A 26,077-nucleotide genomic window follows, 5' to 3' on the forward strand; every position below is an offset into this window, starting at 1 on the left:
TTAACAATGAATTTTCCAATCCTGATTGTGGTTATAAATCAAGGAGTACCAGTGTAAACACAATTGCACTGTGGTGTTCCCTAGTTTGCTTGCAGTGCTTCCAAACTCTTGCAAGCAAAGAGCCAAGTTCAGAGAGCATCAAGGACGTCGCATCTTAAGTTTGCCAACGTTGAGAAACATTGATCTGGATCTTTAAAGCCCATATTGGTACCGTGAGCCTGGCTCAGCCCTCCCAGTTTTGTCCCTCTGCTCTAAACCCTGATTGGACTGAATCAATTGAATCCTTTTGCGTCTGTTCATCTTTTAGCCACAAACCCGGCGTGAGGACTGCCATTTAGATCCAAAATCCATCCTCATCCCAACACATTACGCACAGGTTTTATTCACGGGAACAGAGCATCATCTGAGTACAGGATGGCACACAGAATTAATGCAGCCAAAGCAAACATACCGATGGAGGGGACCAAGCCTTTACGGTCCGGTTCCACAGCCACTGGCTGACGGGAGAGCTGGCCCAAGTTTGCTATCTTTCAGCTTTGTGGCTAGAAACAGGACAGGCTGGAGGGCTTTCAACCAGGAGTCGGTTGCCACATGAGAAAGCGGGACAACGGAAAACTTGGAGGAGAGCAAAGGAGAGCATCTGGCCTTCAGGAGGAGAACAGTCAGGGACATTGCGGGAGAGGAGAAAGTGGTCCTCTTTTTCTGGATTTTTCAACTCGTTTTGGGGACATCACAGCCCTCCAGATCATGCAACAACAAAAAAAAACAACCCAGAGAAAGTCCCTCCAAAGACGTGGCTAAGGATACGGCAGGCAAGTTGCAAAACGCTGCCCTTCCCCAATCCACTCTGCTCCAAGTAACCCAGGGTTTCCCTCTACTCCACCCAAGTAGCATCATCAGCAATGCAGCAGCAAATGCAAAAGGCTAAAGCGACACTTTTGTTCTTCCAAGATGCTGAAGAAGATTCAGATGCGCAGGCAAGGATCAGCGGGCTCAGCTCCAGCCGGGTGGTGATGCGACACATGCCAGGTCTTCCATGGTTTCCAGGAAGTTTGGACAAACCAGCTGAATTGCCGGGAAAGCGGGAGTCCTTCCATTTCAGTTGAGGACTACGCAACCAACCTCTTAAATTTTTCCAGACCCAAATAACAATTCCCCCAAGAAGAGATGGAGACAAATCTCATCACTGAGGCTCAAACGGCAAATAAAATGGTGGCAGTGAGCTCTTGGCTCCCCCATCTCTCTCTTTATACATGGAAAGCTTTCCATCTCCCTGGAGCATCCTTGTCCTTTTTCGGCGACTTCTCCCCGCCGGCCTCTTTGTAGCAATAGACCCCAAAGAGTTTGTATTTCTTGTCGGGGAAGCCCAGGTTGCGAACGCCGGGTTCCCGGCCCCCACAGCGAGAGCGGGGGTTGACGATGGGGTAGCGGACACTTCCGTCCCCAACCCAGCCGGCTTCGCATTTGTCCAGGAGCTGGATCTTCCAGGCAGCATAAAGTTGGCCCACTTTGGCCACCGTACCTCCGCTTCGTTTGCAGGCCAGGACGGCTTCGGGGAAGCTGAGCTTGCGGTAGGTTTTGAGGAAGAAGACTTTGCCTGGAAGAGATCAGGAGGAAAAGCAGGGGAGAGCATCAGAAAGGGTGATCGGTTAGGCCAGGGGTAGGCAACCTCGGCTCTTTTATGACTCATGGACTTCAACTCCCAGAATTCCCGAGTCAGCTATGCTGACTCAGGAATTCTGGGAGTTGAAGTCCATGAGTCATAAAAGAACCGAGGTTGCCTACCCCTGGGTTAGGCCAGTGGTGGCGAACCTATGGCACGCATGCCAGAGGCGGCACTCAGAGCCCTCTCTATGGGCATGCGTGCCATCGCTCCAGCCCTGCCTCCCCCTGAGGCCCCCTCCTCACCAGCAGCCCCCCCCCTCTGGGGAGAATCACCACCAGGTATAGGCCTGCACAGAGCAGCGCAGCCAAGGACATGGCAGCCGGGCAACAGGGACAAGACTCTGCCCTCGCACCCCATTGCACACAGATGATTCTGCGAGGCACGGGCGAAGAGCATGGGCGCCATGGCATTGCTGGGCCGTCTGGGCAATCTGCTGTGGCTGGCGGTGGAGGCGGTGGGTGGCCCTGCAGGTGGGCGGGGTGGGGGCAGGGTGGGCGGTTTTTGGTTCGCCATCACTGTGTTAGGCCTTTCCAGTCCTGCGATCTGCAGCATACTTGTGGATCTTTTAAGGTAATCCTCGACTTAAGACCATTCATTTAGCGACCGTTCAAAGTTGCAACGGGACTGAAAAAAAGGGACTTAGGACCGTTTTTCACACTTGGACCATTGCAGCATCCCCAATGGCTACGTGATCAAAATTTGGACGCTTGGCAACTGGCATATATTTACAACGGTTGCAATGTCCTAGGGTCAAGTGATCACCTTTTGCGTCCTTCCGACAAGTAAAGTCAAGGGGGAAGCCAGAGTCATTTAAGAGCCATGTTGCTAACTTAACAACTGCAGTGATTCACTTAGCAGCTGCGGCAAGGAAGGTCGCAAAATGGGGCAAAACTCACTTAACAATTGTCTCCCTTAGCAACAGAAACTTTGGGCTCAGTTTTGGCTGTAAGTTGAGGACTATGTGTAAATTGGGTCCTAAAGTCCCTCTCCCACATAGGACTCTCGTTGGTAAAACTTCACCCAAATGTCCTTAAGATACCCAACCTACCCATCGAGAGTGGAAAATTTCGATCTACCTTTGGTGGGGGTGACATTATTGAGTCCCTGCCATCCCTCATTGTTCATCATCAAGGTTAGCAGCCTAGTTATAGGTAATCCTCGACTTATGACAGATTACTCAGCAACCACTCAAACTTACAATGAAGCCCCTAAAAGGTACTTTATTCCAAAGTTGCAAAGGTCCCACCCCACCCCACCCCATGGTCACATGACTGCATTTTGGGCACTTGGCAACCAGCATGCATTTACGGCCATCCGACCTTCATGTAATCACAATTTATTATTTTTGGCCCACAATTTATTATTTTTGGCAGCATTTTCTTCTGATTTTTGGCAAAAATGCCACGGGTGAACGACGGGTTCATTTAACAACTGCTTCAAAGCAGGCCATAACATCGGGGTGGTCATGCTGGTGACCTGCTTTATGGCCGTCGTGACTTATGACCATAGTGGGGAGGCTCCGTTACTGTCATAAATCGAGGACTACCTATATCCGGAGGCCCGTCAACTGAAGATACCCAGAAACAAAGAAGAGTCAAAGGCGAGAAGGCACTGAGGGACAAAGTTATCAGTGACGATCGCAAGAAACAAAGGACATTTTGGAGCCTTTCCGATTTTTGTTTCTAAAAGAAAATCCGTCGTACTTGCTTGGGAAAAGTTTAAGTTTGGCAAAGCATCAAATGCTGAGCAAAGCAACGCAGCAGGCAGAAAATGAACCTAGCCTGGGCATTCATCCAACACACAGAGGAGCGTCTCAGCTGTTAAGCCTTGCTGGCGTGATCCAAATAGGCAAGATGCAATATGAGCCTGCAGCACCTCCAGAGATCTAGCGGTAAGCTGCGAGTTGGACCAGGAGTGGCCTGAAAGGTGCAAATTGGAATTCCACACCCTTAAAGAGCTGCAGCTGTTTCTCAGAAACCCCCCAGGAGCTCTCGCTGGAATTGCTGGAATTGGGTATGTGTAGTTTAACAAAGAGAAAGACGAGGGGGGACATGATAGCAGTGTTCCAATATCTCAGGGGCTGCCCCAAAGAAGAGGGAGTCAAGCTATTCTCCAAAGCACCTGAAGGCAGGACAAGAAGCAACGGTTGGAAACTAGTCATGGAGAGAAACAACCTAGAACTAAGGAGAAATTTCCTGACAGTTAGAACAATTAACCAGTGGAACAACCTGCCTCCAGAAGCTGTGAATGCTCCAACACTGGAGGTTTTTAAGAAGAGACTGGACAGCCATTTGTCTGAAATGGTATAGGGTTTCCTGCCTGAGCAGGGGGTTGGACTAGATGACATCCAAGGTCCCTTCCAACTAATTATTATTATTATTATTATTATTATTATTATTATTATTATTATTATTATTATTATTATTATTATCATTATCATTATCATTATCATTATCATTATCATTATCATTATCATTATCATTATCATTATCATTATCATTATAGATTCAAGGTACTAGTAATGGTGTTTAAGGCCCTACATGGCAGGGGTCCGGAGTACCTTAGGGAACATCTGCTGCCGGCATCAACTTCCCTCCGCCCTGTGTGTTCCCACAGAGAGGGCCTCCTCAGGGTGCCTCCGGTCAGAGAATGTCGATTGGTGGCCCCCAGGGGGAGGTCCTTCTCTGTGGGCGCCCCGGAGCTATGGAATCGGTTGCCGGTTGAGCTCCGGATGGCGCCCGATCTTCGCTCCTTCCATCGCGATCTGAAGACATTCTTATTTGAACAAGCCGGCCTGGCCTGATGGGGGATTGGTGGGGTTTTTTATTGTTATTTTAATATTTGTATTTACTGTTTTTAGTGGGCATATATTTAATTCTTTTTTAACTTTTGTAACTTTGTATTTTTTATTCTTGCCCTGTTCACCGCCCTGAGTCCTTCGGGAGAAGGGCGGTATATAAATAAAATTATTAAAATTAAATTAAATTATCATTATTATTAAACCTTGGCAACTTTAAGGCAGGTGGACTTCACCTCCCAGAATTCCCCAGCCAGCCATAGGTCAAATCCAGCCATCTTAAAGTTGCTATAGTTGAGAAACACTAGTCTAATGGAAGGAGCTTCAGCATGGCTTGGCATGGTCATGAAACAACTGGTGATAAGTTGAGGAGTAGCTGTATTTTCCTCCCCTGCTAATCTTCCTGCTGTGGTTTCTTGCAAGGTTTTTCTCTGCTAGATGGCAGTTTCTCCTCTATCTCCTACCCTTTTTAAATGCACAGAGGTCAAACGTAGCACAAAAAGAGATGAATGCACAAAGGAGATGCTCCCTCACTCTGCTGCAGCCTCACAGCCTCCCAATTTCTGTACACCCAGTTTTCTCAGGTCGCAACGCCTGGTGTGTTCCTACTTCTTCTGTTCTTGATCAGAATCTTTTTTTCTTGGGATATACAAGTAGTTCCTGACTTGACCACCATTCGTGTAGTGACTGTTCTAAGTCACATCCCTGGAAAAAGTGACTTATGACCGGTTTTCAAACTATTGTAGCATCCCCTAGGTCACGTGAGAGATACGGGTACTTGGCAACTGGCATGGATTTACGACAGTTGCACTGCCCTGGGGTCATGTGATCACCATTTCTAAACTTCCTAGCCAGCTTCCAACAAGCAAAATCAAGGAGGGAAGCCAGATTCCCTTAGCAACCACATGATTTACTTTACAACTGTGTTGATTCACTTAACAACTGCTGTGGCAAAAGGTTGTAAAATGGGACAAAACTCTCTTAATAACTGCCTTGCTATGCAAAGAAAATTTTGGGCTTATTTGTGGTCATAAGTCCCCCAATTCTATTCTCAACGCCTTATGCTCCAACTTTTAGAAGAATAGAATAGAATAGAATAGAATAGAATAGAATAGAATAGAATAGAATAGAATAGAATAGAATAGAATAGAATAGAATAGAATAGAATAGAATAGAATAGAATAGAATAGAATAGAGCCGGAAGGGACCTTGGAGGTCTTCTAGTCCAGCCCCTTGCTCAAGCAGGAGAACCTATAGTATACCATCTCAGACAAGTGACTGTCCAGTCTCTTCTTAAAAACCTCCAGTGATGGAGTGCCCACGATTTCTGGAGGCAAGCTGTTCCACTGGTTGATTGTCCTCACTGTCAGGAAGTTTCTCCTTAATTCCAGGTGGCTTCTCTCCTTGATGAATTTCCAATCATTGTTTCTCGCCCTTCCCTCTGGTGCTTTGGTGAACAACCTGACTCTCTCTGCCTTGTGGTAGCCCCTCAGATACTGGAACACTGCTATCATGTCTCCCCTATTTCTTCTTTTTTCTAGACTAGCCAAACCCAAGTCCCGCAGCCGTTCTTCGTATGTTTTAGTCTCCAGGCCTTTGATCATCTTAGCTGCTCTTCTCTCAGTTTTTCCCAAACTCTCAACATCTTTTTTGTGATATGGTGACCAAAACTGGCTGCAGTATTCCAGGTGTGGTCTTACTAGGGTTTTATAAAGCAGTACTATTGCTTTGTGTGATCTTGATTCTATGCCTCTGTTTATACAACCCAGGATTGCATTAGCTTTTGTGGTTGCTGTTGCACACTGCTGGTTCATAGCCTGGGAGTTGAAGTCCCCCCATCTTAAAGTTGTTAAGGTTGAGAAACACTGCTTTAGGTATTTGAACTTTGCATCAAACATTAGTAATTGTTGTTGGTTTCTATTAGGGCAACATGACCCCCTCTTCCCTGTGGCAGCCCTTTAAATACTGGAATACTGCTATCATGTCACCCCTATTTCTTCTTTTCTTTTTTCTGAAAAAGAATCTTATTCCCGGGATACATCTCATTCTTTCCCACCTACCCCCTCACACTGACACACACACAGACACCCAGGCACATGCACGCACACACACTTTCCTTCACATAATCAAAGCGAACAACAGGAAATTAAATGCCTCCCATGCAAAGACAGATCGAGCTGATGAAGGCACTTCGTTCCAAGGATGATCTGCTGCTACTTAGCTGGCCCATGATTGCACAAATGAAACCTCCGGTGCCCCCTGCCCAGATCCCCCTAAGGAAAAGTAATTTACACTTCTCGGGTCAAATCCCATCAGGGTCTTCCATCATCTTGTCAACTCCAAGTATAATTACCACCACCCCCTTTGTGTGTGTGTGTGTGTGTGTGTGTGTGTGTGTGTGTCCCTCATGGGACATGAAGCCCAGAGGAGGGAGCTCATAAACTGCCAGAAATAGTCCAAGATTTCTCTTAAATGTGTTACTATGATTTGTGGGAACCAGCTCATGTCTGTTTCATTTTCTTGCATTGACTAATAAATTAACTTTCCCTGTGCTATGTTGTCTGGACTAAAAGTGGACCATCCATTAAAAGCTCTGGGAAACACAAACCCACCAGAACTGTAGAAAATTGTGGTCTGGCACATTGATTAATTCCCTCCATCGCCTTGATTCTTTGAGAACCACAATACTGTAGATCAGGGGTGTCAAACTCAAATTCATTGAGGGCCGCATCAGCATTGCAGTTGCTCTCAGGGGGCCGGGTGGGTATGGCCAGGGTGGGCGTGGCCTACTGGGTGGGCGTGGCCTACTGGGTGGGTGTGGCTAGAGTGCATATGGCCTACTGGGTGGGCGTGGCCAGCTCTACATCGTTTGCATCAAGGGTGCCTATGGGGGCCTGGGTGGGAGTGGGACAGATCTGAGGGTCTCTGGCAGAAGGAGGGTCTCTGGGCCAGGGCCAAGGCAGTGGGGGCCGTTCCCTCACTGTTTCCAGGGTGGCTTCGTGGGCTGCATAAAACCACTTTGCGGGCCGGATCCAGCCCCCGGGCCTTGTGTTTGACATGTCTGCTGTAGATAGATTCTCTCCATGATGATCTGTCCCTAACAGTCTTCAGCTGTTCTAAGAGTGGGGGCACCCATCCCTGCTGTAACTGAGTCCACCCACTTTACTGCAATTGTCCTCTTCTTCTCTTTCCTTCCAGCCTTCCCAGTGTTAGGGCAGGATCTGAGCTGTCGGTGGGGTTCAACATTACCATCTGTTCTTTCTCTCACACACACACAAACCCAAACACACAGAGTGAGAGAATATCTTCAGTTTATACTAAGATTCTTTCTGTGCACTGTTTTATTAGGGTGCCCATATGCTTTGGGATATCAGCAAAACACTACAGCAAAATCTTGATGCCACAATATATCCTGAGCTCTCTTTTTTGCATTATTTTAGTGCATGTGTGCTAATTAGTGATCTAGTACAGGCCAAAGAAATATCTATCTATCTATCTATCTATCTATCTATCTATCTATCTATCTATCTATCTATCTTCTGTTTATATCTATCTATATTTATCTATCATCTTCGTCTATCATATCTATCTATCATCTATCATGTCTATCTGTCTATCATCTCACACAATATTTTTTGCAGCTCACGTGTGCTGTGTTTGATAGAACACTGGTAAAACAGGAAATCAGAAAGAGTCATAACATCATCAGAGAGAAAAAAAAGTGCTTTGTTGCAACATTTTACCAGTATACCCCAGAAAGAAATGATTAGAATGGAACTCAAAAGAGCAGCAACCTCATCTGGACCCTTGTTCTACCTCAGTGATGGTGAACCTTTTAGAGACCAAGTGCCCAAACTGCAACCCAAAACTCATTTATTGCCAGGTGCCAGGTGGAACGTGGCCCACTGGGTGGGCGTGGCTGTGGTGGTCATGGCAGACTGGGTGGGTGTGGCCAAAGTGGGCGTGGTCACCTCGATGTCGCCTGTGGGGGCCGGGCAGGGTTGGGGGAGATCCAGGGGGTCTCTGGCAGGTGGGGCGGTGGGCAGGAGGCTTGTTCTGTGGGGTGAGGTGAGGCGAGGCAGGATGGGGGTGCCATTGCCACATGGCAAGGTGAGGCAGGGGCCGGGACAGCTGCTGCCTGACACCATCGGCCCCCGCACACAGAGGCCAGCGAGCGCATGGGGGCCGATGGTGTCCATCAGCAGCCACAGCCTGCCGACTCCTCAACCAGCGCACTCTGGGGCTCTGCAGCCCGCCGCCAGCAGTTCAGAGAAGCCGCCTCTGAGCTGGACAGCTGTATGAAAGCTGAGGAGGTGGTGCAGTGGGTCGTGCCCGGGAAAAGGAGAGCATGCAAGGCCAGGAGGGATGGGACCTGGGGGGGGAGGGAAACCAGCTGTGCCGGGATGCATCCGGTGACGTGGGACCTCGGGCGGCTGGTTGAAGATGGATGGTTGCCATCTCCGGGGCATAGCACGTGTGCCCACAAAGAGGGCTCTGAGTGCCGCCTCTGGCACGCATGCCATAGGTTCGCCACCACTGTTCTACCTACTATACTTTAATCCCTAATCTCTTTGGAAGTCTGCTGGAGAGGGTGGCTTTAATAAGTTTAATGAAATAAATAAATAAATTTCCCACCTTTTTCAGAGGGTCTACCTGCCTTTGGTAGCTCCTATGTAAGTAGGAGAACCTGGCTGCAAAAAGATGATGATCCACTTTAGAACAGTGTTTCTCAAGCTTGGCAACTTGAAAATGCCTGGACTTCAACTCCCAGAATTCCGCAGCCAGCATATGAAGTTGCTGTTGAAGTCCAGACATCTTCAAGTTGCGAAGCGTGAGAAAAACTGCCTTAAAGGAACAGAAATACTTTCTCCTAACACCAAAACATCATTAAAACAGCCCCGGCTATTATAGATTATCTGCATACAGAGACCACATCCCATTTTCTGATGAACTTGCGCAGACAAGCTGTGGCTCGCTGGTTTTCCATGGCTAAGATCAAGAACTCATTCCCTCGCCCTCTTTTCCCCTCTAATTACAGTTTTTATGGCTCAGACAGCTTGATTCACTGCTGCTCGACTACTGCTTGCTCTAAAAATCGGACCAGCCTTATGGTTCCACGGGCGAGAACAGCTGCCCACAAATGATCCAAGATTCCCACGGTACAGTTCAGGGATCACGGCAGGGAGCAATAAACATCCAAACCAGAAGGGTGAAAGCATTTATCCATGTGGCAAAGCAGTTTTGCTCTATGACCGAAGCCAGACGCATCTCCTCATGATCCATTTGGCAAGCCAAGAGGGGTTTCGTGACCTGTATCAATTATGCAAAGGGAGCACAGCGTACAATCTTCCCTTGCATGACATTATTGTGATTTTTTTTTTGGGCAGCTTTTCCTCTTAACGCTTCTCCTAATTATGTGAGTCACAATCTGCTGAAGCTTTAAAGCCCAACCTACGTTGGCTGGGCAAATTATCCATCCACATTTTTTTCTGTGCCTCTTGGTTTTTCTTTAAAAACAAAAATTCACAAGAAGAGGGAGATTCAGCCAGGAAATACAGGTATTTCATTTAGTGACCGTTCAAAGTTACAACAGCACTGAAAAAGTGACTTACACTGTATTTCACACTTATGACCTATTGTAGCATCCCAATGGTCACATGATAATAATTCCAATGCTAGGCAACTGGCTCAGATTGATGACCGTTGCAGTATCCCAAGGTCCTGTGATCATCTTTTGTTACTTTTGTTGAGACACTAGAAAGAGCCCAGAGAAGAGCAACAAAGATGATCAGGAGGCTAAAACATATAAGGAACGGCTGCTGGAATTGGGTATGTCTAGTTTAGTGAAGAGAAGAACGAGTGGTGACATGATAGCAGTGTTCCAATATCTCAAGCGCTGCCACAAAGAAGAGGGAGTCAAGCTATTCTCCAAAGTGCCTGAAGGCAGGACAAGAAGCAACGGATGGAACCTGATCAAGGAGAGAAGCAACCCAGAATTAAGGAGAAATTTCCTGACAGTGAGAACAATTAACCAGTGGAACAACCTGCCTCCAGAAGCAGTGAATGCTCCAACACTGGAAGTTTTTAAGAAGAGACTGGACAGCCATTTGTCTGAAACGGTACTATAGGGTTTCCTGCCTGAGCAGGGGGTTGGACTAGATGACCTCCAAGGTCCCTTCCAACATCTTCATCATCATCATCATCATCATCATCATCATCATCATTATTATTATTACCTTCCCACAAGCAAAGGAGCCTTGGTGGAGCAGTGGGCTAATGCCTCCTTAAGTAACACCAGCTGCCTGCAATTAGTGCAGGTTCGCATCCCACCAGGCTCAAGGTTGACTCAGCCTTCCATCCTTCCCAGGTAGGTAAAATGAGGACCCAGATTGTTGGGGGCAATAAGCTGACTTTGTAATAATGCCGCTTGGGGTGTGTGTGAAAGCCCTAATAAGCAGGCATATACATAGAATGAAGGCTACTGCTAAGCTTGTAAGCCGCCCTGAGTCTTCGGAGAAGGGCGGGATATAAATGGGATTAAAATTTAAAAATAAATAAATTAAAGTCAATGTGGAAGCCAGATTCGCTTTACCACCATGTTACTAACTTGACTACTGCAGTGATTCACTTAACAACTCTGGCAAGAAAGACTATAAAATGGGGCAAAACTGTCTCACTTGGCAACAGAAATTTTGGGCTCAGTTGTGGTCGTAAGTTGAGGACTATCTGTAAGGAGGAATTTCCTGACAGGGAGAATGATGGATCAATGGAACAGCTTGCTTCTCAGAGTTGTGGGTGTTCCATCGCTGAAGATTTTAAAGAAAAGACTGGATAACCATTTGCCCAGGATGGTATAAAGCAGGGGTCCTCAACCTTGGCAACTTTAAGACTTGTGGACTTCAACTCCCAGAATTCCCCAGGTATAAGGACTCCTGCCTTCGACAGGGGGTGGGACTGGAAGACCTCCAAAGTCCCTTCCAGCCCTATGACTCTATGATATCCACCAAACTGTCTCTCCCCCCCCCCCCCCCGAGAGAGAATGCAAGCAAGAAAAAGCATGTTTACACAAGGCACATACAGGGCATAAAATCTGGCCTTACCGTTCAGATTCGAGGTAAAACAGAAGGCATCGTAACGCTCACGGTCTTTGTGCCGGTAGCCGTAGTTCCTCACTCCAACTGGGGTGTCCTTTCGTCCACATTCATCCCGGGCCTTGGAGATGGGATACTGGACAGAGCCATCTTCCAGCCACCCAGCGTTGCACCAATCCAGTCCATCCAGCCAGGCTTCATGCAACTGGTCGTAGGACGCCAGGATGCCATCCTGCTCTAGACAGGCCTTCTGTGCTTCATGGAAATTCAATGTGTAGCGCCCTAAGCGAGGGTGGTAGGGGAAGATCACCCCTAAAAGAGAGGGAGAGGAAACTCGGGAGTTCAGGTCAAAGGCCAACCTTAACGAGGCTTACCGTACTTGATGCCTTCCCAAGGGGTTGGATTTCCAAGAGGACAAAATGCACTGAAGATGTTACCTAATAGGATAACGAGATGTCGGTAAGAAAACAACCATGTTTAGAGAGCACCGAGAACCCCTCATTTCAACCATGAGCTACAAATATTCTATTGGGACAAAACTAATGCCTTACAGAGGGATTCCCACGTGGAAATTGAGGGTTGCACCATTTTAACCACTCTGGAAAATTTGAAAGGATGTGAATAACATCAGTCAATCCTAGATTTTAAGGGACCATGAGTCCTCAAATCCCAACCATCATCATTGTCGTCTTCTTCTTCTTCTTCTTCTTCTTCTTCTTCTTCTTCTTCTTCTTCTTCTTCTTCTTCTTCTTCTTCTTCTTCTTCTCCTCCTCCTCCTCCTCCTCCTCCTCCTCCTCCTCCTCTTCCTTCAATCATCACCATCACATCATCATCATCAAAATTTGTATGCTGCCTGACTCCCAATGCCTTTGGGCAACTCACAAGTACAAATTTTTTTTAAAAAAAATACAATAAGGAACAAAATAAAAGGTAGTAAGATCTCCCAGATGAGGAAGTAAGGAAATAAGGGAGGGAGGGAGGGAGGGAGGGAGGGAGGGAGGAAGGGAGGAAGGAAGGAAGGAAGGAAGGAAGGAAGGAAGGAGGGAGGGAGGGAGGGAGGGAGGGAGGAAGGAAGGAAGGAAGGAAGGAAGGAAGGAAGGAAGGAAGGAAGGAAAGGAAGGAAGGAAGGAAGGAAGGAAGGAGGAAGGAAGGAAGGAAGGAAGGAAGGAAGGAAGGAAGGAAGGAAGGAAGGAAGGAAAGGAAGGAAGGAAGGAAAAACAATCCCATAAAAACATGTACAGGAATATGGAGATAACTTTGAACCAGGCGAGGAGCCATTGAAAGAGGGGGGGAAAATGATGACCCCCATACCCTATCCTGGGAAACAGGAGGTTATGAGAAAGAAACCCAACATAACTCTGGCTTGATTCTCCTTGATATGAAAGGAGGTAGAAAGAAACTCTGTTAGGCTTTCAAGATAGTCTTATCATGTTCAGCAACAGTACCCCTCTTCCTTCCTTCCTTCCTTTCTTCCTTCCTTCCTTCCTTCCTTCCTTCCTTCCTTCCTTCCTTCCTCCCTCCCTCCCTCCCTCCCTCCCTCCCTCCCTTCCCATGTATAAATCTAATTTTCACCATTACATACATGCATCCTTCCTATATAAATCCATCAAGCAAAATAGATGGGCAATGCTACAGTTGTGAGGCTAGGCCAGGCCCGCAACTGACGCCGAGAAGCCAGGGAAACCCTCTGATGGGTTATCTTATCTGAATGAATTGAACAATCCAACTAGGCTCTGGGGAGCCAGATCTTAGAAGCACCTGCACCCCTAGCAGAAGGCGGGAACTGAGGGGAGGGAATTAATTTGAGATTGCAATGCTAAATAGGCACCTTTCCTTGGCGGATGTGCTTTCCTTAGCTCAGGGGTCTCCAAACCCCAGGCCACGGCCCACTGCCCTTCAAAACCGGGCTGCGGAAGTGGTGGATGAGTGCACGCACGCATCCCCACATGCACGAGTAGCAGGCAAGTGCGGGCGCTCACCCCCCCCCCCCACCTTCCATTCCGACCGGTCCGCAAAGCCAGAAAGATTGGGGAACTCTACCTTGGCTGAGCCATTTTTTTTCCCAACAAAGTCAGTACTGCCAACAGAACTCTATTTGATTGCATCAGTCAGCTGCTCTTCTCCATCATCTCACCATAACTCAATCTCATCAGACTTCAGCTGAACATATATTTTCAGCGGAATGAGATATTGATTTAACGCAGCAGCAGCAAAAGTCAGAGAAAGTGTGGGAGGGTGAAGGGATTCTCTAAGCACTGGCTCGGTCTGCAACATTTCATAGGTCACGAAAGCTTACGCCTTCTAATAAAATGAGCCAGCAAAGGTGCTGCCAGACTCCTAAGGTTTTGTGGCCATAAACTAATGTCGGTGATGATGATGTAATGATGATGACCCATTCAATCTGGCCTGACCCTTGGTGATTCATGGCAACATTTTTGCAAGCGGTTTGTTATTGCCTCCTTTCTAGGGCTGAGAGACAGGGACTGGCCCAAGGTTACTTAGATGACTTCACACAGAAGGCAGAACTAGAACTCATGATCTCCCAGTTTCTAGTCTGGTGGCTTAGCCGCTATACTACTCTGGGCTGTCTGGTAATGAAGATATTGGCCTTTATTATTTGCATGATTTGGCTTGCCAAAAACTCTTGCTGACCACCAGAGCAGGGGTCCTCAACCTTGGCAACTTTAAGACTCGTGGACTTCAACTTCCAGAATTCCTCAGCCAGCAAAGCAAAGCTGGCTGAGGAATTCTGGGAGTTGAAGTCCACAAGTCTTACAGTTGCCAAGGTTGGAGTAAAAAAGGGTAAGAAAGGATTTAAAAATTATCTTTGCCCCCATCTAGTGGACATCTGGATGGTTGCAGTCCAATCTGATAGCTATCATCTTGATTGTTAATTGCCATAAAATATGAGAAAAATGTGGGGAAAGTGGCTGTGTGTAGCATCCCTGCTAAGCAACAGCACCACATCTGATGGCCTCATTTGAGGATACACATCTTTCATTTTCAACTTCCCTTTCCTCCTCCCTATAGGCTTTCCTCCTCCCTATATGCGCGCACATTTTTTGCGGCTCCCAGTTTTTCCTTTTTTGAGGGAACCGGTTCTGAGTGGCTCTTTCACTGTTTCAGGTTGCCGACCCCTGCTATAGTCTGTCCAGCAACTGGTAGGTCAAATAGGATGGCCATGCTGCACATCCCATCAGCCAAAAAATATCAACTGATGGGGACTAGATGGTGAGTTTTTTCTGCAGCAGCTCCTGCTCTGTGGAACATCCTCCCTTTGCAGATTAGGATGGCCCCAACCATATTAGCCTTCCGTAAATCTTTAAAAACCTGGCTATTTTCCCAAGCCTGGGGCACTTCATGCGCCAAGGGCCCCGCCTCCTGGCTATATTGTGAACAGACCAAACATTTTGCTTTGCAGCTACTTCGAATTAGACGTTTTGATGTTTTCATTCTTTTAACGGGTCTTTTTTTTAAAAAACTGTTTTGGTGGTTTTAAAACGTTTTTAAGATTTTAATTGTAATGTTTGTTTTGAATCATGAGCTGCCCAGAATCATTTGCTGAGATTGGCAGGTGTAGAAATCAAATGAATGAACGAACAAACAAACAAACAAATAAACAAACAAATAAATAGCGGTAGCAATAGCCCTTATAGCAGGGGTGTCAAACCTGCAACGTCACGTGATGTGTCGCAGCGTATCGTGACTTTTTTCCCATTGCCGGCAATGGGGTGGGCGTGGTTTCGCCAGGACGCATCCGCCCCGCGGGCTGGCAGTTTAACGCTCCTGCCTTAGACTTATAAATCGCTTCACAGTACTTTGCAGCCCTCTCAGAGCAGTTTACAGAGTCAGCATTATTGCCCCCAACAATCTGGGTCCTCATTTTAGCGACCTCGGAAGGATGGAAGGCTGAGCCAACCTTGAGCCCAGTCAAGACTGAGGGAGTCAAACTCCTGGCAATGTGAGCAGAGTTGCAATACTGCTCTAAATGGAAATGGAAATAAATAGATAAGTGGAAGGAATGGGGAAATGGGATAAGACCGTGATGGTGAACCTATGGCACGTGTGCCATAGGTGGCACGCAGAGCCCTCTCTGTGGGCACGATGTCACCCCAGTCCTAGGCCTTCAGGTAGGTTTTATAAAACCTTTTTGCTTTAGGCCTCCACCACCGTGTGCAAAAAAAAAAAGGTTCAATCAATCAATCAATCAATTTCAACTTCTTGCGAGAAAAAAAAGATCTCGCAAAGTTGGAATTGATTGATTGAACTTTTTAGTCCCACCTAGTCTGCCGTTACCACTGCAGCCATGGCCACCCAATGGGCCACGCCCACCCAATGGGCCACACCCACCCAATGGGCCACACCCACCCAATGGGCCACACCCACCAGGCACCCAACGATATATAAGTGGGTTTGGGGTTGCAGTTTGGGCACTCGGTCTCTAAAAGGTTCGCCATCACTGGGATAAGATGTTGTTGTTGCTGCTGCTGTTGAACTGTTGAACCATGGGATGGGCTGAATACAACTCTATAGCCTCAGTGAGACATTGACCAGCTCTTCTTCTTAGACTTCACTGCACACTTGTCCAACTTCTTTGGCTTCAAATCAGAAGAATCACACCATCTTTCTGAATGGTGAATGGCCAATATTTTGTGTATAGAGCCTTGGTGGAGCAGTGGGCTAATGCCTCCTTAAGTAACACCAGCTGCCTGCAATTAGTGCAGGTTCGCATCCCACCAGGCTCAAGGTTGACTCAGCCTTCCATCCTTCCGAGGTAGGTAAAATGAGGACCCAGATTGTTGGGGGCAATTAAGCTGACTTTGTAATAATGCCGCTTGGGGGTGTGTGTGAAAGCCCCAATAAGCAGGCATATACATAGAATGAAGGCTACTGCTAAGCTTGTAAGCCGCCCTGAGTCTTCGGAGAAGGGCGGGATATAAATGGAATTAAAATAAAAAAAATTAAAAAAAATGTTGTCTTAGTGGCTGCCTGTCTCGCTCACTTAATTTGTTTCTAGATTCAGCCCAGCTCAGTGGCAGACCAAGCAAACTTGAGTCATCTTGGCACGCTTGACAGGGAAGAAGCAGGTTGACACTTGAATAGAGGACAACCAGGAAAGACCAGGAAATTCCAAAGCCATCCCAGAAGACCATGAGGATCACTTCTAGGTGATCTCCAAGAAAGCTACAGGGACCTCTATGATGTCACTGGGAGTTGAGCTCTGTTCAAGGGAGATTTTAATTTTACTGTTAATCTTTCAAGTCCTAAGTCAACTTTCAGTTTTATGATGTTCTTTCGATGTATTGGAATTCAACTCATTCATTATTCCAGGCCAAGCTGTCTTGGGGGCACATGTATGGAGATCCTCTCTAAATCAGGGGTGTCAAACTGTTGGCCCGCAGGCCTGTTGCATCATGCGGAGGCTGCGCCCACCCCAGCTCCAACAATGGGAAAAAAGTCATGGTACATTGCGACATGTGACGCGGCGAGTTTGACACCTGTGTTCTAAAATAAACCCTTTATGCTCATATTATAAAGAGACGATACTTTGTTACAGTATAATCGGGTAGGCAACCTTGTCTCTTTTATGACTCGTGAACTTCAACTTGTGTTTGTGAGTCAAAGATAGTGGTGGGATATAATAATAATAATAAAATAATAATAATAATAATAATAATAATAATAATAATAATAATAATAATAATAATAATAATAATAATAATAATAATAATAAGAAGAAGAAGAAGAAGAAGAAGAAGAAGAAGAAGAAGAAGAAGAAGAAGAAGAAGAAGAAGAAGAAGAAGAAGAAGAAGAAGAAGTTGGAAGGGACCTTGGAGGTCATCTAGTCCAACCCCCTGCTCACGCAGGAAACCCTATACCATTTCAGACAAATGGCTGACCAATCTCTTCTTAAAAACTTCCAGTGTTGGAGCATTCACCACCTCTGGAGGCAGGTTGTTCCACTGGTTAATTGTTCTAACTGTCAGGAAGTTTCTCCTTAGTTCTAGGTTGCTTCTATGCTTGATCAGGTTCCATCTGTTGCTTCTTGTCCTGCCTTCAGGAGCTTTGGAGAATAGCTTGACTCCCTCTTCTTTGTGGCAGCCCCTGAGATTTTGGAACTCTGCTATCATGACTCCCCTCGTCCTTCTCTTCGTTAAACTACACATACCCAATTCCAGCAACCATTCCCTATATGTTTTAGCCTCCAGTCCCCTAATCATCTTTGTTGCCCTTCTCTGCACCCTTTCTAGAGTCTCAACATCTTTTTTACATTGTGGTGACCAAAATTGGATTTAGCTGGTTTGCACCGGTTCGGCAGAACCGGTAGCTAAATTTTGTTGAGTTTGTAGAACCAGCTGAATGCACACTGCTTCCGGAAGACCGTTCTAGGCCTGGGAGGCCTTTCAGGCCTAGAACGGCCCACCAGAAGTGCATGGATGCTACTTCCGGAAGTCCATTCTAGGCCTCGGAGGCTCAGGTCTGCATCCACGCAGAGAACTGGTAGTTGGAGAACTATGGCCACCGCAGTGGCCCATGGGTTTAAAGCAGTGGTGTCCACAGGGAATGGTCAAACAAGGCAAGATGGTGGCCACAGTTCAATTGAAGCTCCCCCTGCTTTTTCATGAGCATCACATATGCGCACCAAAAGGTCTTCCATCTTGACTTTTTGGACATGCTCTGTAGTCACTGCTACAGGTAGTCCTCGACCTACAATATTTCATTTAGTGACCATTCAAAGTTACAATCGCACTGAAAAAAGTGCTATTGTATGATCGTTTTTCGCACTTACAACCATTGCAGCATCCCCGAAGGTCACAGGATCAAAATTCAGATGCTTGGCAACTGGATCATACTTATGACAGTTGCAGTGTCCTGGGGTAATCAGCTTCCACAACCTTCTGACACGCAAAGTCAATAGAGAAGCCAGATTCACTTAACAACTGTGTTACTAGTTTAAAAACTGCAGCGATTCACTAAAGAAATGTGGCAAGAAAAGTTGCGAAATGGGAAAAACTCACTTAACAAATTTCTCACTTTGCAACATACATTTTGGGTTCAATTCTGGTTGTAAGTTGAGAACTAGCTGTATATATGTATCTCGGGTAGAAAGGCAGTATTCGGCAGTAGATTCTTGTTTCTCTGCGCTGCTCATTTGCTATGGATATCTCCTTCATTTGGTTTTCAATGAGTTTTAAAGGTCACTTAAATTACAATGTCCAATTTATTATTACAGGAAATAATGAGCTGGCCCTTTTCTAAATTAACCGTTGATATCTGTTGTAAATTTTTGTTTCACTGATTTAACTTATTGCTTTTTTATATTATTTTAAGGCTTGACAATTGTGTTGGTTTAAATATTCTTATTGCTGTCTTCTCAAACTGACTTTTGTTGTGAAAGGTACGACAGCAAATCTTATCTACATATATATCCGCGGTCCAGTTACTTTCTCCTTAGTAACTAATTGTTAAAGATCAGACCACCCATCCATGTCCCCTTGGTTGACATCTGGCTTCTACTGGATATTTCTGCCTCCATTATAATCTCCCTCCTTGGTGAAGAATTCCTTTCTTTTTAAATATCCTCATTTTCTTACAAATTGGTTTCATTGTGCAACTCCGAGTTTTATCCCTTCCTTCCCCTCCCCCGTCGCACATTTATATTTTCATGTATCTCTGCCCTATTGATTTAAGCCTCACCTCACATCTCTGATTGACTTAAATTTATCATTTCAGTTATCTGGTTCCTGGGACCCTCTGTTTCCAGAGGAAAATAACCAAAGAAACACGGCACACTGTTAAATTAACCCAGCATCTTCAATTGGTTTGCTGCTACAACCCTTGGATTCCCAGACAGAATGACCAAAAGGAAATGTAGGGATGCTACATCTGAGCTGCAAAATCCACATGTCTGTTGGGTCTGGTGTCCAAAAGATTTTCTATACTCACTTGCTGCCATCTTGCAGTGATCCTGATGTTTGCAGCTGAGATATGGGCATTCCAGAGGTTGTACATGTAGTCCTTGACTTATGGCCACAATTGAGCGCCAAAGTGAGACGCTTGTTAAGTGAGTTTTGCCCCATTCTACGACCTTCCTTGCCATAGTTGTTAAGTGAATCACTGCAGCTCTTAAGTTAGTAATCTGGTTGTTAAGTGATTCTGGCTTTCCCCATTAATTTTGCTTGTAAGAAGGTTGCAAAAGGGGATCACGTGACTCTGAGAGACCACAAGCATCCAAAATTTTGATCACATGACCATGGGGATGCTGCAATGGTTGTAAGTGTGAAAAAGGGTCCTAGGTCACTTTTTGTAAGTCAACACAGATAGACAGCATCTGGTTAGGAAAGGTTAGATTAGTCCAGGGGTAGGCAACCTTGGCTCTTTTATGACTCGTGGACTTCAACTCCCAGAATTCCTAAGCCAGCATGGCTCAGCTTGGAAACCTCTCCCTTTCCCCTCAGCATGGCTGGCTCAGGAATTCTGGGAGCTGAAGTCCACAAGTCATAAAAGAGCCAAGGTTGCCTACTTAGTCCATTTAAAAGACTTAAATGTAAAGAGTAAATAAAATTCATTCACAAATAAAGGAATGTTGCCATCTTAGGGGAAGTTTCCCATTCATCTTCATAAAAAATAAAAAGGCATAATCTGCTACACTGCATTTTGACATTCACTACAGAACTGAAAAATTAAAAAGCATAGCATTTTTAATCTATTTTTTTTCTCAGAAGAAAACTACTGAAGAATTCGTCAGTTTCAGACATCCATGAAACTCATGTGGTGTAGCGATGCTTTCACTGAAAGCAATCTGACTGTCAATAGATCATCAGGTAGCCCTTGGCTTATCGCATTTCATTTAGTGACTATTCAGGGTTACAACGGCACTGGAAAAAGTGGCTTATGGCTGACTTTTCACACTCACAATCGTTGTAGCATCATCCCTGTGGTCACGTGATCCAAATTCAGATGCTTGGCAACTGATTCATACTTACGTCCAAGGGTCATGAGATAGCTTTTTACAACCTTTTGACAAGCAAAGTCAATGGGGGAGCCAGATTTACTGAAGAACCGTGTTACTAACTGAGCAACTTCAGTAATTCACTTAACAAATGTGGCAAGAAAGGTTGTGGAAATGGGGCACTTTACTGTCTCGCATAGCAACAGAAATTTTTGTGCCCAGTTGTACTCGTAAGTCGAGGACTACCTGTACTCTTGGTGGAGCAGTGGGCTAATGCCTCCTTAAGTAACACCAGCTGCCTGCAATTAGTGCAGGTTCGCATCCCACCAGGCTCAAGGTTGACTCAGCCTTCCATCCTTCCGAGGTAGGTAAAATGAGGACCCAGATTGTTGGGGGCAATTAAGCTGACTTTGTAATAATGCCGCTTGTGGGGTGTGTGAAAGCCCTAATAAGCAGGCATATACATAGAATGAAGGCTACTGCTACTGCTAAGCTTGTAAGCCGCCCTGAGTCTTCGGAGAAGGGCGGGATATAAATGGAATTAAAATAAAAATAAATAAAAATAAATAAATTTGCCAGGTCCTTTCTCTTGGAGATGACCTGCCCGATGCCCATCACCCAAGTCACCTCCACCAACCTTCCAGGTCCAGCTTCACCATTCCAGCATCATCTTCCAGCTCGTTGGTCACCTCACACTCGTAGCGCCCATAATCCTGAAGAGTAACATTCCGGATGATGAGGGAGGCGTCACTGGGCCCATCCTCTTGTAGGGTTGTTCGGCCACGGTAGCTCCCAAAGGCTCTGCGCTCCTTCCCCATGGCTACAAAGACGTCCTCAAGGGACATGGGCTCCGCCATCTTAGTCCACTTCAAGCGGATCTCATCGGGGTCGTGGGCCGACACATCGTAGTGGAAGCGGCAAGGCAAGATGATGGTGCCTCCACGGTGGGTGACCACCTTGCCCGGTGCTGTCTGAACCACAACGGCACCGCTCTCATCCTCTGCAGAGAAAAACAGAGACGTTGGACTTCATTTCAAATCTAGAACAGGGAAAGCTTGGGAAGTCAAGTGATGCTGCAGATGAACCAGATGCCTGTAATGGCCAGATGCCCAGAGGTCCCCAACCTTTTGGGCACCAGGGACCGGTTCCGTAGAGAAAGTTTTTTCCACGGACCGGAGAGTGTGAGTTCTGCCTGCATCCCACAGATGGGGCTTTGTTTGTGCTGACCGGTTGATGGCATGCCACGGCCCGGTACCGGTCCATGGACCGGGGTTTGGGGATCCCTGCCTCAGCTGAGGTTCACATCCCAAGAAGTCACCAAGGCTGGGAAATACTGCTTCCTAAACCCCTTTTCCTTGCCACAAATCTGATAAGAAAGTCAGTTTGGTCCAGTGGTTAAGGCACCAGGCTAGAAATCAGGAGACTGTGAGTTCTAGTCCCACCTTACTCATGAAAGCTGGCTGTGTGATTTTGGGCCAATCATCAAGACAACATACGTTCTAGTCCTGCTTTAGTGATGAAAGCTAACTGGGAGACTTTGAACCAGTCTCTCTCTCTCTCTCTCTCTCTCTCTCTCTCTCTCTCTCTCTCTCTCTCTCTCTCTCTCTCTCCTCTCTCTCTCTCTCTCTCTCTCTCTCAGTCCAACCCACCTCACAGGGTTGTTGTGAGGAAAATACAGTAGGAGGAGGTATTAAGTATGTTCACTGCCTTGACTTTTTTACAAAAAGAATAAAGGTGGGATATACACAAATAATGAATGAATCTGGGAATCTATCATTTTTGTTTTTGAGCCGCTACAGGTAATCCTCCACTTACGACCACAATTTAGCCCTAAATTTCTGTTGCTAAGCAAGACAGTTGTTAAGTGAGTTTTGCCCCATTTTACGACCTTTCTTGCCACAGTTGTTATGTGAATCACTGCAGTTGTTAAGTTAGTAACATGCTTATTAAGTAAATCTGGCTTCCCCATTGACTTTGCTTGTCAGAAGGTGACAAAAAGTAATCACATGACCCCGGGACACTGCAACCATCATAAATATGAGCCAGATGCCCAGTGGTTGAATTTTGATCATGTGACCATGGGGATGGTGCAACAGTTGTAAATGTGAAAAACAGTCCTAAAATACCTTTTTTCAGTGCTGTTGTAACTTTGAACAGTCATTAAATGAATGGTTGTAATTCGAGGACTACCTGTATCTGGGATTTAACAGATATGAACAGTGATGGACAGTGAAGCTGGTCAGATTCCCACCTGGATCAGGCCTCAAGAGATGCCAAAGAGACTTTTCACATACCGGAGACATGTACCACTTTCTTTCGTTCTTTCTGGGCCAGTGCAGACTGAAGGGAAAGCATCAGGAGATGGAAAAGACAGGAGAGCAAGTATCGTCCTGGAAGCATCTGGCAGAGAGACAAAAAGAGGGTAACTAGAACACCACAGACAGGAAGAGAAGATATTATCATAGTGTTGAAGGAAAAGTCTTCATCGTGGTTCAGTCCGAGCCGGGAATAAACAACATGGCGACTGCTTTAGGAAGAAAGTTGCAGTTGATTGAAGAGGAGAGCCAGACAGAAAGATGGCTCTAGAAGAAAGGGAGTGAGCACATGTAGGGAGTGGGTTTTTATACCCTCTGGAGCCTTTGGTTTGGAGTTCTTCCTGTGGCACGAACTTTGACTTGAGTCTGAGTATGCCCCTTTAGCATCTGTGGGTTAATCCTATTATGTCCTGTCTTAGAGTTTGGGTGGGGTATGTAGATTTTAGGTGTTTTTGTCTTCCTAATCTTCTAGCTGGGGGCCTCCAACCTTCCTGGATTATTTACATTTGCATTTCTACAGAGCTGGTTTCTGCTTGGGGGTGGGAGACTTGGGGCTATTTAGAAAACTGGGCATGCTTTTCTGCCTCTTTAATATTTCCTTCTCCGGGGGGGGGGGCTGACTTTCCACAATAGGTGTGCATGTCCATGTAATGTAGGTTTCTTTTTTGTATTAAAGGTAAAGGTAAAGGTTCCCCCACACATGTGTGCTAGTCGTTTCCGACTCTAGGGGTCGGTGCTCATCTCCGTTTCAAAGCCGAAGAGCCAGCGCTTGTCCGAGGACGTCTCCGTGGTCATGTGGCCGGCATGACTAGATACCAAAGGCGCACGGAACGCTGTTACCTTCCCACTGTAGTGGTCCCTATTTTTCTACTTGCATTTTTACGTGCTTTTGAACTGCTAGGTGGGCAGAAGCTGGGACAAGTAACTTTACTTTACTTTTACTTTTATTAAATTTGTATACCGCCCTTCTCCCGAAGGACTCAGGGCGGTTAACAGCTCACTCTGTTACGCGGCACTTTTGTATTATGACCAGCTAAATTGGAAGTATCTAGCTGCCATGGCCTTATATTTTGAAAAAATCTAAATCTGGTTGGTTTTGTTTAGTACTCAAATGAAAGACTACCAGAGCTATAGGCTAAACAGGGACATTTAAAGAAAAATGTCATAAAAATCAGCAACCAGCCACTTCCTACTATCGTTAAGAAAATGGCATGGATGTGCACCACCAGGAATTGGTTCAGAAGCTGAAACAGGTTCCTAATACCATTATAAAGGTCTAAAAATCCACAGGATTATCCACATGTCATTTAAATCATCAGCAATGCTGTTATAGCCCCTGCTCAAGCAAGAGACCCTATACCAGGGGTAGGCAACCTTGGCTCTTTTATGACTCGTGGTCTTCAACTCCCAGAATTCCTGAGCCAGCTGTGCTGGCTCAGGAATCTGGAAGTTGAAGTCCACGAGTCATAAAAGAGGTAAGGTTGGCTACCCTTGCCCTATACCATTTCAGACAAATGGTTGTCCAATCTCTTCTTAAAAACATCCAGTGATGGAGCACCCACAACGTCTGGAGGCAAGTCATTCCATTGATTGATTGGCTAAACCCCTTCCCCATTCCAGTTATGTTTTAAAATTAAAAAAGTCGATTCCTTTGAATAAAAGTGGTTGGGAGGATGCTAAAAGAACAGAATGGACTGGCTATCATTGGACTTTTTGTTTTCAAAAATATCAGAATCCATTTTCAAAATGTTTATTAGTTTATCAGAATACAAAACACAAATAACAGAATAATGGAGTTGGGAGATCTTCTAGTCCAACCCCCTGCTCAGATACGAAACCCTATACCATTTCAGACAAATGGCTGTCCAATCTCTTCTTAAAAACCTGATTAATTGTTCTAGCTGTCAGGAAATTTCCTCTTAGTTCTAGGTTGGATCTCTCCTTGATTAGTTTCCATCCATTGCTTCTTGTCTTGCCTTCTGGTGCTTTGGAAAATAGGTTGACCACCTCTTCTTTGTGGCAGCCCTTTAGATATTGGAAAACTGGTATCAAATCACCCTTACTCTTTCTTTTCATTAAACTAGGCTTACCCAATTCCATAGCTGCCCACTTCACATTGTGACTCTGCACAGCTTATACAATAATAATAAAAATATGTAAAAACCATTGAAACAACCAATCTGAATTTAAAAAGAAATGCAAGATAAAAACAAATTTAAAAAAACAAAAAACAAAATGGTGGCCAAACACACCACATGGAACCTACATGCTTTATTCCTAGTGGTAGGTCTCTCAATCTGGGACAGCTGAATATTTATTTATTCATTTATTCAGCTTAGCTTAGGGGCGGGCAACTATGATCCCTTTTATGACCTGTCAACTTCAATTCCCCGAATTCCTGAGCCAGGAATTCTGGGAATTGAAGTCCACAGTCATAAAGGGGCCAGAGTTGCCCATTCCTGTCTTAGATGCTGCCCTGCTTGAATCAATTCTGGCTAGCCCCAAGCATAATTTACTAATTTATTACGGGCATCACTGTTTAATTACTTTTTAATAATTTTTAATTTTTGTATCTTGTTTTTATTATGTATTGCCCTGTTCACCGCCCTGAGTCCTTCGGGAGAAGGGCGGTATACAAATTAAATTAATAAATAAATAAATAAATAAATAAATAATAAATACGAAACAACAAAATGCAATCAAAAGAATAAAACATATTGGATAACGATAAAGAAGATGGCAAATCGCAGAAGCAACAAAGACGTTGTGCAACATACAAGGGAGTCGGATCACCCTAACCTGGGAGAAGAGCTTTAAGATCCTCCAGAAGAGAATTGTAGGGTTGGTGAGATCTTTATTGGTAGCCAGGGGGCAGCCATGGCAGTGCCAATAAACACTGAAGCCCAGACATTGACAGCAGCCGCATCAGGCAATTGTAAAAGGCAGCTTTATGTGAAGCAGCTTACTTCCTGCAATGATACTTTTAATTAACATTTTCACTTATCCTGCTAGCATCTCATTATTTCAGGATCCAGTGTAAATTCCAGGGGTCTGGTCCCTTTTTGCTGAGATTACAGTGGGGGCCTGTTAATCTTTCCACTAAATTGACAAAGCTTGCTTATTAAAAAATATAAAATTGAGATTGACTTTAAATCTTCCACCCACCTCCAATTTGTCCATTAGGCTATAGCAGGGGTTGGCAACTGGAAAAAGCAAAAGAGCCACTCGGAACTGGTTCCATCACACACAAAAAAA

General features: G+C 45.5%; 1 protein-coding gene across 1 annotated transcript; it reads right to left on the reverse strand.

Annotated features, from left to right (window-relative positions):
- Positions 1-1,247: 1,247 nt before the first annotated feature.
- HAPLN4 (hyaluronan and proteoglycan link protein 4) lies at positions 1,248-26,002 on the reverse strand (the record flags this gene model as incomplete). Its single annotated transcript, XM_081319215.1, has 5 exons — positions 1,248-1,597; positions 11,564-11,866; positions 21,145-21,507; positions 22,802-22,907; positions 25,988-26,002. The coding sequence occupies 5 exons, from the start codon at positions 26,000-26,002 to the stop codon at positions 1,248-1,250; spliced, it is 1,137 nt and encodes a 378-aa protein (XP_081175341.1).
- Positions 26,003-26,077: the final 75 nt, after the last annotated feature.

The sequence above is a fragment of the Vipera berus genome (genome assembly GCF_964194415.1).
Source record: "Vipera berus genome assembly, chromosome: 1".
In the NCBI taxonomy this organism is placed as follows: domain Eukaryota; kingdom Metazoa; phylum Chordata; class Lepidosauria; order Squamata; family Viperidae; genus Vipera; species Vipera berus.